Here is a 17,088-nt window from a genome sequence, read left to right as displayed (position 1 = left end):
CAGCGGTTAATGTCGTAGAGGAATCCGTGAAGTTCCTATCTGCACAATACGATGATGCGGTCGTACAACTTAAAGCTGATAAAGAGGAAGTCTCGGCTTGCAGGAAAGAAGTGCAGCAACTACAAGAAAAAGTGCTCGCCCAAGAATCATTGATTCATCAACTGCAGCAGGGCCTTAATGATTCCGAACAACATAGCAGGAACGCCAACATAGAAATTCATGGCTTGAAATCGAGAAGAGATGAAAACCTGACTGAATTCCTTGATGAGCTGGCCGAGAAACTCGAGCTAGAGAAGCCTCGTAATGGAGAAGTGGTGGCTATACACCGTCTTCCAAGCAAGAAGCCATCTCCGCCGATCTTGGTGCGATTCGCTTCAATTGCTGTTCGGGAGCGCTGGTACGCAGCGCGAGGCAAGCTACAGAGCCTTTGTGAATCTGAATCATTGGACCAGCTGTATTTCAATGAAAATTTGTCGCAGTTCAACAGAAGGTTATTTTGGTTAGCAAGGATCACAGGAAAGAAAGCAGGCTACAAATTCATATGGGTAAGGGGCGGCAAAATCTTCGCAAAGAAAGACGAAGCCGCAACACTCATTCGAATTACTTGCGACACGGACATCGATAGGATAAAATGACCGACCGATCATTACTTAGTACACAAGAATTTCCAGATTTTGCCACGTTTAAAGCAAACTTTGGCCGAAACAAAAATCATGAATTCACGTTGATAAACTTGAATATTCGTAGTCTCCGCAAATATTGGGAACAATTCAAGATTTTAGCAGAAGACTCGGCGGGTTTTGTGGATATATTTGTTCTCACCGAGATAAATGCACCAGAGTCCTGCCTAGATACGTTCACAGTGAACGGTTATCGTGCCAGTTTTATTGTACGCCCGGCACGCCGTGGAGGAGGGATCGCGGTCTTTGTGAGTGAAAAATACGATGTTTCATCTGTTGACATTACATTTATGCATGCGGAATGTTTGGCTCTAAACGTGAATTTATTACACGCCGCTTTCACATTACTCGCGGTATACAGGCCACCATCTGGTAGCATGACAAGATTTGTAATGGAACTCGAGGAAATACTTCTCAGGTACAAAGATGCTGAGTTGTTCTGCCTAACAGGGGATTTGAACATTGATATCTTGAGCTCAAACAAAATTTCTATTTCAGATTACCTATCCTCACTTTCAGCCTATGGAATAGAAAACACAATCACTGCCCCCACGCGTGAAGATTTCTTGTGCGGTCGTCAAGTTAAGTCATGTCTTGACCACATTGCTGTTCGTGCGCCGAATCACACCTTGACCTCATGTGTCATTTCTCAGCGACTGGCTGATCATTATTTAACCGCCTGTCGTTTTTCTCCTCAGTCTGGAACTGTTTCATCAAGTTTCAGTGATGTTAATAAGATACCCGTGTTAATAACAGATGAAAGAAAGTTGGATGCATTAGTGGCATCTTTTCACTGGACAAGTTTAATTGCGGACGATTCAGCAGAGGTGGTTTACTTAAAGATGTGCCGTAAACTAGATGAGCTCAAAAATACTTGTACGCGACAAATTACGCGTAAAAAAAGGCGGAATCATGATTGGCTTAGTCCTGAAATTTTACGGGCCATCGCGAACAGAGACTGGCTTTGGAGACGTTCCAAGCAGGCTCCTAAAAACGCAGACCTTCGCTCAGATTACCGAGCCGCCAGAAACAAAGTTGTAGCACTTATTCGATCAGCTCGACGCCTGTACTTTCAACAGCAATTCAAACGAGCATTTAAAAATCCTGCAAAGATGTGGTCTCTGATTAAGCATCTTCGTGGGCAAGACGGGAATGCGCCTAGTTTTAATATTTCAGTAGAAGAGCCTGTCTCAAAAGCTGATACTTTCAATAAGTATTTCACGCTCGCAGCAGAAACGGCAGCAGCTCGACAAGGCGTTAAATGCACTTTAAAAGAATCTTTGTCAGCTTCTGCATATCTTCCTCAGTTATCAAAGGAAGATCTTGCCAGATTAGTGTTTAGCTTCAAGCGGAGTAAGGCTGCTGGAATAGATGGTATATCGGCAGCACTATTGCAACGAAATTTTGACGCTCTTTCGGACATTATGCTCTTTCTGTTTAACGACTTCTTAGAACATGCCGTCTTGCCAGAAAAGCTGAAGACCGCTATTGTAAGACCACTGTTCAAGGGAGGTCAAAAGAACGCAGTTGAGAACTATCGACCGATCTCTGTTTTGCCGATCCTTTCCCAAATACTGGAGAAATTTCTATTTGAACGCATGATGTCCTTCTTAAACAAATTTGCTGTCCTTTCAAACTGTCAATATGGTTTTATCCCAGGAAGGGGCACCATACATCTTCTAGAGGAATTTGCAGACCAATTGTACGCAGCATTTGAGGAAAACTCGTTTAGCTGCGCCCTCTTTCTAGACGTAAAGAAAGCTTTTGATACTGTTAACCATACTATTCTTTTAGAAAAACTGTACTTACTAGGCTTTCGAGGTCCCTTTTATGCCATTCTCAAGAATTTTTTGAGTGGTCGTTCTCAAATTGTTAGTTTAAACAACCAATCAGAATATAGTAGCAAGCTGCCTGTGAAGGCTGGTGTACCACAAGGATCCATTCTGTCCCCACTACTCTTTAATATATTCACAAATGACTTGAGCTTAATAACTTCCAAGTGTTCCATATTTCAGTACGCAGACGACACTGTTTTGCTCACAAGACATATAAACTACGAGACTGCAGTTAATACGTTGCAGGAAAACGTGATTCATGTAATGAAATGGTTCGCTGATAACGGAATTTCAGTTAACACACAGAAAACCAAAATAATATGTTTCAGAAATCCGCTAAAGACAGCCCTTATAGACAAACAAGTGTTTTTACATGATCATGATTCTCTCTCTTGTCGTTGCGAACCCGTTGAATATGTAAATTCGTTCAAATACCTCGGGGTGATTTTCGATAGCAGTTTATCATGGCATGATCACTTGGCTTACGTTTGTACCAGGCTGCGGAAGGTTTCATGGTTACTCTTTAATATCAGATCTTTGGCTCCAATGTATGTAAAAAAAACTGTAATTTATGGACTTGCGTATAGTGTTCTTAGATACGGAATTACCTTATTTGCGTCATGTCCTTCCCGTTGGCATTGCCGAATTGATAGCATCTTAAAAAACATGTCAAAGAGCATTGCATATAATTGTCATATCCCTTCCGGGGCCGACATTTTCAGCTTCTTGCGTCTTCCTTCATTCCATTCTCTTTTTGTACAAACAGTTGTTCATCGCCACTTTTGGAATTCAGAATTTTTAATTAAATATGATCCTAACCGGAAGTTGCGAAATACCATTCGATATGTTGTACAACGGAGTGTAACAAGGTATGGAAAGGCACGACGGTGTGCTTATGTGCCGGACATTTTTAATGGGCTACCAGAAGAACTTTTTGCTATAAACTCTATGCGGAACCTAAAAACCCACTTGAGAACATTGAGTTGATTCTTTTGTTCTTTTGCAGTTGATGCTTAGACGTATGAGATTATGTATTATAAGCTTTGCTTCCTTGGAGTTAGTACGGATGTCCTTGGTACTGGCTTTGTGATTGCCTTGTTTTTCTATTTCTTCAACTGAACCTATTGTTCCTTTCAATGTTTTGCTTGTTGTTGCCATTTTGTAACCTCTGCCGCAAACTGCCGGGCCCAGTCCTTCAAGCCTCCTGTTGGCTTTGACGGGCCTGAACCTCTCTGTATCCTCTACAAAGTGGCAATAAATATTATTATTATTATTATTATTATTATTATTATTATTATTATTATTATTATTATTTCGCTTTTACGTTTAAGGCACGTGGTCCCCGCCGTCTCCCACACTCCAGTAGTACATATGTTTGTGCTGAACACTTGATGTCAAACACTCACAGCGTATGACATGTCGAGCATTTAATAAGGACGAAGACGTGGAGAAGATATGCATAGGCCGAGTTGCAGTGTACGTCCCGTGTTTCTCGTCTACATCGTGGTCCTTTCGCGAGGGTTGCAATTTGGGCTTGTCGGTAACACATGTTGAATAGGTTACGGTAGCGCCATTAAAAGGACAGGACAAAAGAAGACACACAGGGACACACACAGCGCTGACTTCGAACAATGCTTATTGTCGAAAAGCAGGTCGTACTTATACACTCAGCCAACATGAGTCACAGCCACGTGAACAGATGAACTTTCAAAGCGAAACGTTTTTACGAGTGATATCTTAAGCCATGAGAAAAAATGACAGTTATTTTTCAGAGAGAGCTAATGACGGTTTACTCATACAAGAATCCTCCAGGGCTGCAACGGGCTCAGCTTCTACTATAGGCCTAGTCAGTTCGCACCTACTTCTTACCAGTAATGGCTGTTGATTCGAAGAGAAGAGAGCACTTATGCTGCTTACAACGAAGGGAGAAAAACCCATCTGGTACAACTTTGTCGACTTTATTTTTGTGTTCGCGCAGCCTATCATTAATGCATTTGCCCGACTGTCCGACGTAATAATTTCCACACGATAAGGGTGTACGATATATAATCGTAGTCTTACAATCTCTAAGCTTTTTCCGGTGTTCAACTTGGCAGCTAGAAGCACTTTCTTTCTTTTCTGGTCTTGTTTTCCTGCACAAGATGGTAAGGTTAACAGCTTCAGAAATAAACACATCAGTGTTACCTTGGAGGGCAATTTTCTTTAGGTTGTGTGACAACCGGTGGATAATGGGTATAACTGTAGGACTTTTTTTTTTCTGACGGTTACTACTTCCTTCCACACGTTCGCACTGCCACAAAAGTATGTTACCATACCAACTCGCCCAACTTTTCATGCTAGTGCACTTGGTGCTGTGATACTTAAATTTGCGCGTGCATTTGAAGGGCTTTCCGACTGATCAATATTTCATACGCTAAAACTGTGTCATCAGAGAGCGAGTTTCTCCTGTCGTCTAGCCCCGACACTTGAAATACTGTTATCTGCCCTTGTGGTGACTTGACGGTGCTCCCACGCAATCTATCCACGAAATCAATTACGTAACACTTTGTGAAGAGCATTGGAAGACTTTGTTCTCGCTCACTTCTTGTGGCATACGTCGATACACTATACTGCGACGTGTGATTTTTTCTTCAGCCAAGCTGTATGTGGCTAGGTTCTGAAAATTTTTGCGTCCGTGTTTCGAGTCACGTCGACAGAGAAAATTACACGTCATAGTCTAGCCACCAATCGCGGTGCCACCTTTTCTTCTGACGTAGTCATCACCCAAGCGACGTTATCAGCAGTTGCACTTTGGACTTGCTATGGGGAGGACGCAGGTAGTTCGCTCTCAAAAAAATTATGGGTTTTTACGTTCCACAACCACTATTTAATTATGAGGCATGCCGTAGTGGAGGACTCCAGAAATTTAGACCACCTGGGTTTCTTTAACGTGCATCTGAATCTAAGTACACGGGTGTTTTCGCATATTTCCTCCATCGAAATGGGGCCGCCGTGGCGGGGATTCGATCCCGCGACCTCATGCTCAGCAGCCCAACAGTAGTTCGCTCTGAAAAAGAACGTGCCGTCAAAGAGCGCCGACTTGAACAGTGCGAACGGGCGCGAAAGCGACGGGAAACCGCCGCCACCGAACGCGCTGCCGCCGACGGGTGGGGGCCATCGAGCTGCTCTTGTCGAAGTACAGAGTGCGTCTAAGTACGTCTGGAGCGTCGGCGATAGCAGCAGCGAGAATAAGTGCGGCGGCGGCATGAGAATACGACCGACGAGCAGCGGGCCGTGGATTCTAAGCGCAAGCTCTCTGCCCTTCATAGCCAGAACGCTTCGTGAGTTGGAATGCTTCGAGTATCGCGAGTTCGAAAACGCGAGGCGTCGACCCATTTCCCTAACGTCGACGTTGTGCAAGCTTGCTGAGAAAATGCTAGCCACACGACTGTCGTGGTAGCTAGAGCACCACGGTTTCTACCAGCCTGCTCAAATTGGCTTCCGTCCATCCATAAGTACTGAAGATGGGCTGGCTGTCTTGGCATCCTCAGTTTTGTCGTCAACTCGTAGTCACACTGTCCGTACTGTCCTCGCTATGTACGTCAAAAAGGCGTACGATAACATTGGTCATGCTGCCATTTTGGCTTCAATTAACATGCTGCATTTTCCCCATAGAGTACGGAATTTTTTCAAATCTTTCCTTGAAGACGGAGACTTTGCAATTCGTCTCAGATAACCGTTGGACCATTAGGGTGACAGAATGGGTACCAATAGAAGAGAAGCGTAATAGAGGACGGCAGAAGGTGCGACGAAATTAGGAAATTTGCGGCTGCTAGTTGGAATCGGTTGGCGCAGGACAGGGGTAATTGGAGATCGCAGGGGGAGGCCTTCGTCCTGCAGTGGACATAAATAGGTTGATGATGGTGATTATGATGGTGATAGTGATGCTGATGATCATGGTGGTGGTGGTGATGCGGTCGGGTCATTTGCCCCTCTTCGTGGTGCACCCCAGGGATCGGTATTGTCACCCACATTATTCAATATTGATTTCATCCCGCTTGCATGCCGCTTACACGATGTACCCGACATAAAATTCTTCTACGCTGATGACAACACGGTTTGGAGCACTCATCATGACCTGCAGACTCAAGCCGCTGCCCTTCAATCAGCTTTAGATATTACGTCGACTTACGCTTCTTCGGTAGGCCTTAAGCTTTCCGCCAGCAAATCTCCTTACATGTCAGTCGCCAATCGCTGGGGCCGGCGTAAACTCTCTACAACATCCATTCGTCTTCATCTATCCGGAACCCCATTTCTACAATGTTCAAATGTAAAGGTTCTGGGTCTGAAGGTCCATGAGTCGGGAATCGGAACTGCGTAGCTCTCCATCGCTAAAAAGCAGGTGACTCAAAACTTTGGGTCTGATTAGGCGCATTGCTCCTGAAACGGGCGGCGCCCGCTCATATGTTGCGCGACATTTGGTGAAGGCGGTAGTGCAACCACACCTTGTTTATCAAGCACAATTCCAGCATTTGACGAGGGCACAATGGGACCACCTTGAAGCTGTTAATGGCGAGGCAATGAGGGTCATCACTTGCCTTCCCCGCATCACCTCGATCGTGGCTCTCCAAGAGAATGCACAGCTGAACACACTGGATGAGCTGGTGCAGCAGCAACGTGATGCTCGCAGGCTTAAGGCCAGCCTTTCACACGCAACGTGTGCTCTCAGGTCTTACGCGTTCTCGTACTCTCTTCCACCACCACCATCGCCAGTTCTTCCTCCCTGGAAGTTTGTACAGCTGAGCGATAACAAGACAACTGATATACGTCGCCCGACATCAACTCATGCGGCGGCGTCACTTCGTGACCGAATTATGACTCAAGACGCCCATCTTGCGCTTGGCTCCATCGTGCGTTACGTTGATGCAAGCATTCAGGACTGTGAAACGACCACTGCATTTTATTGCCCTTGCGCACCTGCCCTTAATAAGACTTCCCGGTTTCAAATCCAAGAGCCTCCTTCCTCCTTTTGTGCTGAGCTCCTTGCTGTTCGAGAAGCGCTGTGCTCTGTGGCCGCTTTTCCCATGGTACCCATGGCCCGCATCATCATCAGCACTGATGCCCTCCAGGTGGCGCGGCTTCTGCGACGCGTCAGTCGCAGCCCTGAAGTATGTCAACCGATTCACCTTCTGGCGGCACGCATCCCACAGCCAGCACCTATCGAGTGGATCCCACGCGACCTTCTGAGCTTCTGAGCATGGGCAAAGGTTGGAGTATGTTGCGATAACGACCTCCGGTTGTTACCGTAGCGAGCAACGTGCCCCACACGGCCGCAGGTAAAGCAGATAGGTCGATCGTCGTCAGTTCTCTGATCAGCAGGGTTATGAGATCGTGCAGCGAACCTTTGATAACGAGGGAACAATGTTGGGCTCCCAGAAGTGGACGTATGACAATCCATGGCGCCAGCAGCGTAAAGTCCCAGGTTCGCTAGTTCGTTTCGCACGATGGCTTGGACGAATGAAACAACTAGTTCGCTCGAGTCATCAGCGTTAAAGTTGGCAAAGAGGGTAGCTTGAGCTATCGCTTCGATTTCGCGGCGGACGATCCTCGCCAATTGGGCAGAAGGCGGTTAAAAGTGAGATAGCGGCCGCTCTGCACACGAAATCGTCGCGGCGGTTTTGGGAAGCCGGGCGAATGGTCGTACAAGACGAAGGCTTTTGTGATGCTCGAAGCGCTGGCACTCCCTAATCATGGCATCAACGGTAGCACAATTTCTACACGTGAGCAGATTGAATGTGTCTTCCGCTATCCCCTTCAGGACGTGGCCAGTTACCCCAAATATATGGCGCCCCAGGTTCCGCGAACTCAACCCTTCATTCCAACTACGACATCCACCCGGGCTTCACCGACGTGAGGCATCGCTCCTATACTGCCTGCGGTTGAGAGTGGCTTTCACGAAGGCGTACACTACTTTTATTGGATTGACCGACAGTGCTGCATGCGAAGTCTGCGGCGTCGAAGAGAATATCGGACATTTATTGTGCCGCTGACATCGATTTCAGAAGGAAAGACAAGCATTATCTATCGCATTGCGACGACTCGACGATCGGCCGTTGTCTGTGCAGGTGATACTTAAACACCGTCCGCATAGCTCGTTTGCCCACAATGCTGGGAAGGCACTTGTCTTTCTTGAGGGCGACTGCCCTATGTGAACGCCTTTGACTCGCTCAGGACCTTCACGTGCGTTCGCGAGCTCACCGCGCCTTTTCTCTCCCTCCCTTCCGTCTCTCTATATAATCTTTCTGTTCCCTTTTTACCGTCCCTCAGAGTAGGGCAGCCAACCAGATGCATTTCTGGTTAACATCCCTGCTTTCTCTCTTCATCTCCTCCTCCTCCTTGTCAGACTTTGGCGTGTCGCTGTGAGCTTTTCGGTACAGCGCCAGCACATCCTGTATGTACATGTGCGTCTCCGCGGGCGTTAGGGCTAAAGTTGACAGCTGTTTATTCGAAGCAAGCTTCTGACTGGAGGCGTTACCTAACCGGTCACGAAGCTTTTGCTTAAATGTATCCCAGCTCCCATGAGTGTCATGCCACAACCTGGGCGTTCCACTTAGCTAGAAGACCACATTGGCCGATATAAGCGTCAGGTCTCAGTGATTGTGATCGCTCACCCGTTCGCATTGTCTCAGCCACTCCTCAACGTCGGCGTCATCGGTCCCGTTGAGCGTTCCACGGTCTCGACGGTGGGCTAAAGCAATCGTCCTCCGCGCAGACGCAGATTCCAGCTGGTCCGATGGTGGTGGCCGAGCACTGCCAACCGCTTCGAAGCTTCGTCGTGTGGAGAGAGTAGTCCGCACCTCCACGAATGTGTGACGCGGCGTTAAATAGATGAACGCGAAGCACGAATATAAGAAGACTGTTTACAGGGATGGCCAAGATGGCTGACCACGAGCAACGTCCCGGCCATTGTCTTTTTCGTTAGCCCAAGGAGGTGGCTCGTAATAATACGTACGCTAACCCTCCTGCATGGGGCAAATTGGCTTGCAGTACTTGCAAGGAAACAAATATATTTATAAAGAATATTTTTCCACAACGCAAATCAAAGATATGTTACAAATGCCTGGACTTTGGGCGGAAGTGTTTTCTTCGTGACACAAGGTGCATGTCTTTCTTTGCGCAGTAGTTTATCTCTAGTACAAGGTAGAGTTTCTGGTCGTTTTCTTCAAAGAAGTGATATTATGCAACTGCCACCACCGTGGAGCGACGACTGCTATTTTGTTGAATTAAGTTTTCATAAAGACTGGCGAAGTATACTGCAGCGGTTGCCCGCACAAATCCTGACGAAGTAATGGTGAAGATACAGCGAATTTTTGTTTTTGTCTGCAGTACTGTTTCGAAGGAGCTGCGAAGTTGCGCGCCGGGCGTCTACGAGGGCTGCAACCAGAAGGAACCCATACGGACAGCCCTCAATAACGTGACGGGCGCCCTGCTTCACTCCATTGGCTGCCAGGCCAGCAAGGATGCTGAGGGCCCTCATAATGGTCGGTGTTCCGTATGATTGCATGAACTAACTACACGCTTCATCTTGCAATTTACAATTCCGAGTCGTTGTACGCTTCTAAAATGGAGGCACCAGTGTCACCTTTGCGCATTGCAAGTTGCACTAAAGATGCGCAGCAGTTTGTCATGACTGCAACATAACGTCTGGCAGCGTACGGCTTAATAAAATTGCAGAATATTTTTTTTTTTCATTCCGCTCATATACTATATGGCACATTACGTTTTCCTTCAAGCCGCCTACGTAACGGAAAGTCAGGGTCAACTCGGACGTGCTACCTTTATGTCTCATTTCTCCTCAATTGCATTGGGTCGCTTGTCTGTGTGTCCGCGTTTCTCTCAAGGGGTAACACGTTGTGATACACACCGTGCAGGAATGGTGTGAGCGCCTGAATTGATTAGATTTTATATATTTGCTTCCGTCCATTTCCCGCTCTGCCACCGGCACATTGTACTGTAGAAGGATCGACATTTGGGCGAATTGGTACTGGTTGAACATCTTGAAGGGGCGGCGCTAGAGGACGAAGACCGAAGTCAGGAACACACAGGACAGCGCTGAACTCACACCTCACTTTATTCGAAGGCATACACAAATTTATGCACTACAATCCATTGCCACGTGCTCTCCCATCGATGGCGTCATTACGAGTGCGCAAACGAAAACGCAAAATCCCGTACTCTAATGCTACGCTGTGAGGCGGTTTAAAAATTGAAATTCATTGTCATACAAATTTAATGATGGCATACTTAGAGAACGCGATCCTTTTTTTCTTGATATAGTAGGCCTCAATAATCTCCTTCGTAGTCTGGTTTCTATGCGCGGAAATTATCGTGGTGCCTTCATAGATTGGAGTGCACCCATGCCCAGAGCATGCCCCAATCTATGAAGACACCACAATACTTTCCGCGCATAGAAATCAGACTACGAGGGAGATTATTGAAGCCTACTATATCAAGAAAAAGGATCGCCTTCTGTAAGTATGCCATCATTAAATTTGTATGACCATGAATTTGAAGTTTGAACCGCCTCACAGTGTAGCATTAGATTACGGAATTTTCCATTTCCGCTTGCGCACTGATAATGACGCCATCGATGGGAGAGCACGTGGCTTTGGATTGTAGTGCATAAATTTGTGTATGCCTTCGAATAAAGCTAGTTGTGAGCTCAGCGCTGTCTTGTGTGTTCCTGCCTTCTGTCTTCGTCGTTTAGCGCCGCCCCTTCAAGATGTTCCCCGGTACATTGCCGAGAACGCGATGCTTACTAAGATGACAGCGCAAACTTAATATGCAATAGTCATGCTAGTGAAGGTTGAAGCGCCTTGTACGTACAGCTGTAACCAGACTGCAGATGTTGTAGTTGTTCCTACCAATTTATCAATCATTGTCTAATTGGCATTGTGTGCGCACCCTACCCTCATTTGCCTGGTAGAAATCTCTCAGCGCCAGATTTTCAGCGAAAATTCCGCTATGTAGCTTTTCCCTGTTGAAATAGAGAGGGAAACGGAAAGTGTTTCAGAGAAAATTAAAGTTAACTGCTGACATGTGTTCGAGTAGTGGCACTAAGTAAACCTGCCTGTCATGTTTTACCTATCTTACACCGCTTTTTATATATCACTGGCACAGCAGGTGCTTAGGTGACTGAAATGAAATACTTTTTGCCATACAACGCATATACAGGGCGTTCTTATTAGTGTGAATATATTTTTGAATAGTGGCATGCATCACATAGCTTAATTCAGTTTGTTCGGTTAGGCTACATGAAGAAGCGATTGTTATTTTCACTACCCATCGCAATATGAGGGCGGCTAGTAAGATTTTCCGTATAACTATTGAGTTATTCACTTTATAACACTCGCATCAGTTATGGACTTGAATATAAGCAGGAGCGAATTCATGTCAGCTTAGCAGAAATAACAAGTCTGGCACCAATTTTGATTATGGCCTCTTAATATGTGCGCGGATGTACATTGCAATTCACCCGTTATATATCTTAAAACCCTTTCTCTAGCAGTTGGAAACGTTCTTTGACTGAAACGCTAATACAAATTTAGTTATGAAATTCTGGGGCGGTTATCTCGAACGTAGAGTTATGCTTTAGATTTATTATGAGCAGGCATCAACTCACCACTTTCCGTACTCAGCTTCGCAAGGTGCAACTCTGCCCGTAATCAAATGAATAAAAAGTGACCTTGTATCTTTCTGTTATACAGGGTGTCGCGACTACCCGTATCATGCACCAAGAATTAAAAATGTACAATTGCCACGTACCTGTACAGAAGCAAAGTAATGTTGTTTGCGAGCGCTCGAAGATACTCAGATGGTTGCTTGCATTCCGCTTAATTACATAATTAGTCAATTATTTAACATCCCAAATATTATAATTTGATGGAAAGTGCCAATTAGAAATTTGCAGAGCAACATGAAAAACTCCTGATACAGCATTCGGTTGCTCAACACGTGCTGCATAAAAGTGTTCTTTTCTTTCCCCAGGGTGAAAGCAGCCCGCGAATACACGCAAAATGGCTGCGCGAACAGCCGCTCGACGCACTTTGCATGCTTTCGCGGGCTGCTTTCACTCTCAGAGAAAACAATTTTATGTAGCATGTGTTGAGAAAACGAAAGCTGTGTCGGGAGTTTTTTTATGTTGGTTTGCAATTTTCTCATTCATATTTTCAACTAATAATATTTGACAAGTTGAGTAAATACTTAAGACAAATTACGTACTTAGACGGAATGGAAAAATAATCTCCAAGCGGCGGTGAAGAACATTATCTCGGCTCCATCCATGTACGTCGCATTGGCATATCTTTAAGTGTTCGTGCGTGATATTTGGGAGAACCTATATAGTTTCCTGGGCATTGAAATTTCTGATACACTAATTGGTATGTATACCAGGAGTTTACCTGGAAAACCGGGAAAACTTAATCATGAGACATTTAAAAAAAGTCCTGTTAGACTTAAAACAAAGACAGATGGTGTATTGCGACGAAAGTGCTGTTTAATAAGGTAATATTATTTATTTTGATAGTGAATGGGCCATATGTTGCATCTTTAATGCATACCAAGTCATCATAATCTTTTCTTTTAGTTTTGCGATAATCTGCTGACAAAAGTCTACAAAAACTTAGGAACGTAATGTTTCTTCTGACATTTTTTTCGACTTATCATATCAGCATAGTATATGGTACAGCAGTGGGAAAGTACTAGTGAGTCTTGTTGCATATGAAGTGAGAAAATGTCATGTGTACGAAATGAGCATTTATGTATAGGTATAGTAAGGTGTTGCGACTCTTTAAACAGTGCTCAAACTTTAAGACTTGCGAGAGCAAGTGTTAGCAATTCGTATTCTGTTGGAGGTGTTGCTCAGCAAACGCAAGACTCCCAAATTGGGGGTTGGTTTAAGAGGCCTTTCTCCTGAAGATGACCTCGAAACTTTCTGATGATGATGGCGATGATGTTGCTATGCTTTGTCTGACCCCATAGCCTTCTTCAACATACGAGTAGAATGTACTTCCCCAGCCGTTCACCTTAACGATGGTCTACGCTTTTAAATATAATGGTGCTTTATGTGTTGAGAGAAGGGTTAGCATTAGGTTTTCATCATGATGTACATTTCGCAGAGGCTGGTGCCCCACTTCTCCCTTGACTATCGGCCACTGTAAAGTTGTCTGTCGTAAAAAAATCGACAAAGCTTTTATTTGCGAGCACGTTGCCAGCCGCGAGCAATATCTACATACATTCCTCGTAAATGTGTTTACCTGATGCGTACTCTTGTCGGAGCTTACTCCGAACACTCGCAAAAGCCGCCGGACGCTACGGTGCAGGCGACCAACCTCCCGCGCCCCAAGCGCCGGCACCCTCGGACAGCAGCGACTGCGAGACCCGGATGACGCACGTGACGGCTTGCCTGCGCGAAATCGTCAGCCCCAATACCGTCGCCAAAGAGCTCCTCGAGAAAGTCCGCAACCAGCCCATGGACTACGACGAGGCCTTCTGCAGGTGAGAGCGGGCATAGATGTACGCGGAACGCAGAACCGGTTACAAAGAAACGTAAACTGAGTTCAATCACGTTTCGCGCCCACTTTGTTCGTTTTTCTGCTTTTCTGTACAACACAAGCAGAAGAAACCAAAGGCTAAAGTCTACAGGTGCCCACCCGCACCTGACCGAGAAGCTTGGCCCAGCTCAACATGAACTCTAAACAGCATCGTAAACATGCTGAATGAACATACGAAATGCTCAGTGTTATAATATACCGCATAACTGAAGAATTAATGCGAGCCAAAAACGATAATAAAGAAATGTAAATGCTGAAGAAGATACAAAGCACATACTTAAGCTCGTATCCAGCAAAAAAAATAAGACTAAGGAAAAGCTCCTCCACCACCCTCATTATGCGTCACGAAACCAATAGTATTGATGCACTTACACACGATAAGATAAAACGTGTGTTTATTATTGTAACACAATAGTAAGGCGTCTTTTGAAACCTTTTAGCGACACTGTCTGCATCACCTCTTTCAGTATGCCATCATTCTTTTATTTAGAAAATATAGAATCTGATGTTCTGAACTTTGCAAAAAGCAATGACTCTTCGTTTTGGTAGTCGGTAATGAGCTTTTCTAAAATTTAACGTTTTGCACATGTGGAGATATGTTTCCTGAAATTTGTGGTAGCCTTGCTTTATTTGACTATGCGTGTGCCTTCATATTTTACTTGTGTACGGTTTGTTAGTGCTGAGAAAGTTATATATAGAAATTAAATTTCTTGTGATTTTACTAAAGATCAAGTTCTCAAGAGCACGAATTAATTTCTTTTGTATATATCCAAATTATCCGAAATTTCGGAGAACGGTACCCAAGACTGGAAAATATATTCTAAATAGGACTCGAGCATTGAATAACAAATTAGAATTTGGAATTTATCTGGAATGTGAAGACGAATTTTCTACAGAATACCTGCAACCTTGTATAAACATGAAGAAAGTGGATTAACCGAAAGGCCCGGTTTTTATTAATCATATCGTAAGAAGCTAACAAACACATACCAAGGACGACAAAGGATAAATTACTTGTACTTAGTGATTTAATTAAAGAAATGATAAATTAATGGAAATAACAGTGAATTCAAAATTCAGAGCCCTTCCACTACGTGAAGACGGAAGACCAGCGAATCTGTATTGTACAATAGCTATGTTAGGTTCTATATGGTGGTCATGCTATATTGGTCGAATAAAGGTACAAATACATAACTCCGCTGTTCGTATCGTCATTATTTATTTGTTTGTTGTTTTTGATCATTTTTATTGTTTTTCATTTGTATTTTTAATTTATATTTCTTATTTTACTTTTCATTCCTTTTTTTATTTCATAGATTACACTGACGTTTCGACACGCATCGCCATAGACTAGCGTTTGGGCAACAGCGTTCATCGCTCCGGCGCATTGTTTTTGTAAGCTGTGAAAGAAGACGTAGACGACCAACGCTCGAGCAGTGGCGCGAGCGCGTTTGCGCGGTTGGCGCCGGGAATTCTTTAACAGTCCTTTTTGAAAAAGTTCTGCAAAACATTCTTTCAAAACATCCGTTCTTACCCTTGTGTCTGGGACCTCTTTGGGCCCCACGTGTGACAAGGGCAGTTCGAGGGCGCGTTGCAGGATTCCGAGCCTACAGGGTTAAGTGCTATTGAAGTTGGAGCCTTTATGCACTATCACCAGGATCGGCCCACATGTTGATTTGTTTTTGTCAACATGTCGGGTGGGGGGACACATTTTTTCCCAGATCCTAGCCATAAACAGCTTCGCTGTAAAAACAATTTGCCTGCAGGTGGTGAACAATCCCACGTCTTCGCATTACGCGTGCTATGCTCTAACCGATTGAGCTACCACGGCGCCGTTCTCCCATACACTTATTCGGGTATTTATGTCTCACTACTAGAACTAACCCTAGGAGTGTTAACTAGGGCCACCACTCACAAATAATAAACATAGACGTTCCAAGATACGGGTTCATGTAAAAGTATGCCAAAGAATTTTATGCTGCTAACAGGATGTACGATATCGTCTCGAAATTTTACTTTGCAGTACCTGATTTACAGCTTAAATATTATCTATTTTGTCTTTGCAATATTCAGTTCAAGCTGATACACTTCTAGTTAAATGGAAAGCTGCTCTAGCCAAACAAACCCCTCTTTCCTCATTCATATCAATAATAATTAAAAAGAAACTTTGAACGACGCTTAGGCTTCAGCTATAAGAGTGGAACGCGTTAGCACCCAAAGATCCCTGACCGCTTCTCACGCTTCCCGGTAATTGCAGCTTATGTATTCGTAATGTTTACCGTGAAACACTGGCGGTGAACGCAATGCACGAAGGCGAGCTTTGTGGTAGAAAGGAGGCCTCTTGCGTGTGCCGATACCAAGGTTAGTGCACAGCCGCGCCGAAAAATTACGTCAGTTTCAGGTTTATGCTGTTGTTTAGCACTTTTAATATTTCAGTCTGAGAAGATTGAACTCAAACGGGGTGCGCTGTCGGTCTTTTGTTTCACGACATTTGTTTGCGGGCTGTCATTCTCAAAATTCCGAGGAATAATTTTGTCAAGAATGTAAGAGAAGGTATGAGCAACCTTAGAGATAGAACGATGTGGCAATATAAGCTGCATATACGGCATGTCATATAGCGAGGCGTGGCATATACATGTACCTAAATATATACGGCAATCTTCGCTCACGGGACGCCAATGCCGGCGCCGACGCCGACACCGGATTTTTGGGTCATTAGCGCTTTCGCGTTAAAAGGTTCTGACTAGTGTAATCAGCCTGTTGAAGCTGTGCGCGAGTGCAGTTATCTAGGAAAAGTTGAAAAGTGGTGCCTTGATCATGAAACCCATATGTTCAGACGAATAACATCAGTTGGAGCACATACAACAAAATATCTTGAGCAATGAAAGGAAGCTTGCCGATATCTCTTGAAAGGAAAGCGTATCTTCAATGTATTCGCCCCGAGAAAAGACGCTGATAGTTGGGGCATAAAAAGTAGCTTGA

The 17,088-nt window shown here is 44.7% G+C and overlaps 1 protein-coding gene across 1 annotated transcript in view; it reads left to right on the top strand.

Moving 5' to 3' along the window:
- LOC126522284 (uncharacterized) overlaps positions 1-17,088 on the top strand; it is a 64,159-nt gene that overhangs the window by 30,859 nt on the left and 16,212 nt on the right. The window contains exons 5-6 of the mRNA XM_050171005.3: positions 9,881-10,035; positions 13,876-14,050. Of these exons, the coding sequence (XP_050026962.1) occupies positions 9,881-10,035; positions 13,876-14,050 (330 nt within the window). The remainder of the gene's footprint in view (positions 1-9,880; positions 10,036-13,875; positions 14,051-17,088) is intronic.

This window comes from Dermacentor andersoni, chromosome 6, assembly GCF_023375885.2.
Source record: "Dermacentor andersoni chromosome 6, qqDerAnde1_hic_scaffold, whole genome shotgun sequence".
NCBI lineage: Eukaryota > Metazoa > Arthropoda > Arachnida > Ixodida > Ixodidae > Dermacentor > Dermacentor andersoni.
Note: the sequence above shows the minus strand (reverse complement) of the source record. Positions and strands in the feature narration are given on the sequence as shown.